The following is a 1,414-nucleotide window of genomic DNA, read 5'->3' on the forward strand; positions in this document are numbered from 1 at the left end:
GTGTGTGTGTGTGTGTAGTGTGTGTGTGTCTGTGTGTGTCTGTGTGTGTGTGTGTCTGTGTGTGTCTGTGTGTGTCTGTGTGTGTCTGTGTGTGTCTGTGTGTCTGTGTGTCTGTGTGTTTGGCTGTGTGTTTGGCTGTGTGTGGCATGACGATGCTCCTCCACCACCACCCCCACCCCACACACACACACACAAGAGCTACGCGTATACATGCGTTCGCGTGTTGTCCATTAGACCACCACCCACCACTTCCTCAACCATCGGCAGCCGAAACACGGCCAAAAAAGTAACACAGCAACAGCAGCAACAACAACAACAACAATAGCAGCACGTGGATCCAATAACAACGCTGGTGTGCCTGAAACGACTTGCTTACACTCAAATGGAAAGAGGGGAAACCCCCCCCCCCCCGAAACGGCCAACCAACAAACAATAATTACAGCCATGCACTCCGCGTCATCCCGCGCGGATACGATCAGTCACTGCAACTCTCGAGCTCCTATGATTGCCGCTACTGCTGGTGTTGCTGATATTGTGGGGGCTGCTGGTATTGTGGTGGTTGCTGCTGCTGCCCCTGCTGTGGTTGCTCCTGTTGCTGCTGTTGTTGTTGGTGCTGCAGCAGCAATATCTGCTGTCGGGTGCCGAGTTGGTAAGCCCAGTTGAATGCCAGCGCCGCCTCCCGTGGCCACGCGGGCGCCAACTGCTCGCACACCCGCTGCACGTGCCCGGCATCGTACGTCCACCACGCAGCCAAGAACCGCGCCAGCAGTTGCGGCGCCTATCGCATGCACGTGTGTGTGTGCGCATGTGTGTGCGCGCATGTGTGTGTGTGTGCGCATGTGTGTGCGCGCATGTGTGTGTGTATGTGTGTACATGTGTACATGTGTGTGTGTGTGTGTGTACATGTGGGTGTGTGGTGGAAAACAAGTGCCCTGCTGCACGCAACCCTGCACGCGCACAGCTTCGCAATTGCACAGGCACACCCGCAACCCTGCACGCCACACAACTCTGCGACCGCAATGAACCGAGCAGACACCCACCGATCCCAGCAGCAGCGGCTCCAGGGAGTCTGCGAGCTCATCGTTGAAGATGGGGCTGCTCATGTCCTCCATCGTTTCCTGCTGTTGCTGTCGCAGCCAAACACAGACACACAGACACACACACAAACACACACACACACATAGCACACACACACATGCACATGCACAGCACACACACGCACACTGCCATCAGTATCCGCATGTGTAACGCCAGCAAGCATCTCAGATTCACACACACACACACGCAAACACGCACACGCACACGCACACACGCACACACACGAAGAAACAACATGCTCACGCGTTCGCGCAGTTGCTCGATTGCGGCGAGGGCGAGAGGTAAATACATATGCAGCAACTGCATGTCCAATGGC

At 55.9% G+C, this 1,414-nt stretch overlaps 1 protein-coding gene across 1 annotated transcript; it reads right to left on the reverse strand.

Moving 5' to 3' along the window:
* Positions 1–330: 330 nt before the first annotated feature.
* On the reverse strand, positions 331–1,414 carry PTSG_09629 (uncharacterized protein). Its single transcript, XM_004989999.1, has 3 exons — positions 1,342–1,414; positions 1,041–1,127; positions 331–778 (listed from the first exon to the last, which is right to left on the reverse strand). Exons 1-3 carry the CDS (start codon positions 1,402–1,404, stop codon positions 512–514), a joined length of 417 nt encoding a protein of 138 aa, XP_004990056.1. The 5' UTR covers positions 1,405–1,414; the 3' UTR covers positions 331–511.

Source organism: Salpingoeca rosetta, assembly GCF_000188695.1.
Source record: "Salpingoeca rosetta unplaced genomic scaffold supercont1.26, whole genome shotgun sequence".
NCBI lineage: Eukaryota > Choanoflagellata > Craspedida > Salpingoecidae > Salpingoeca > Salpingoeca rosetta.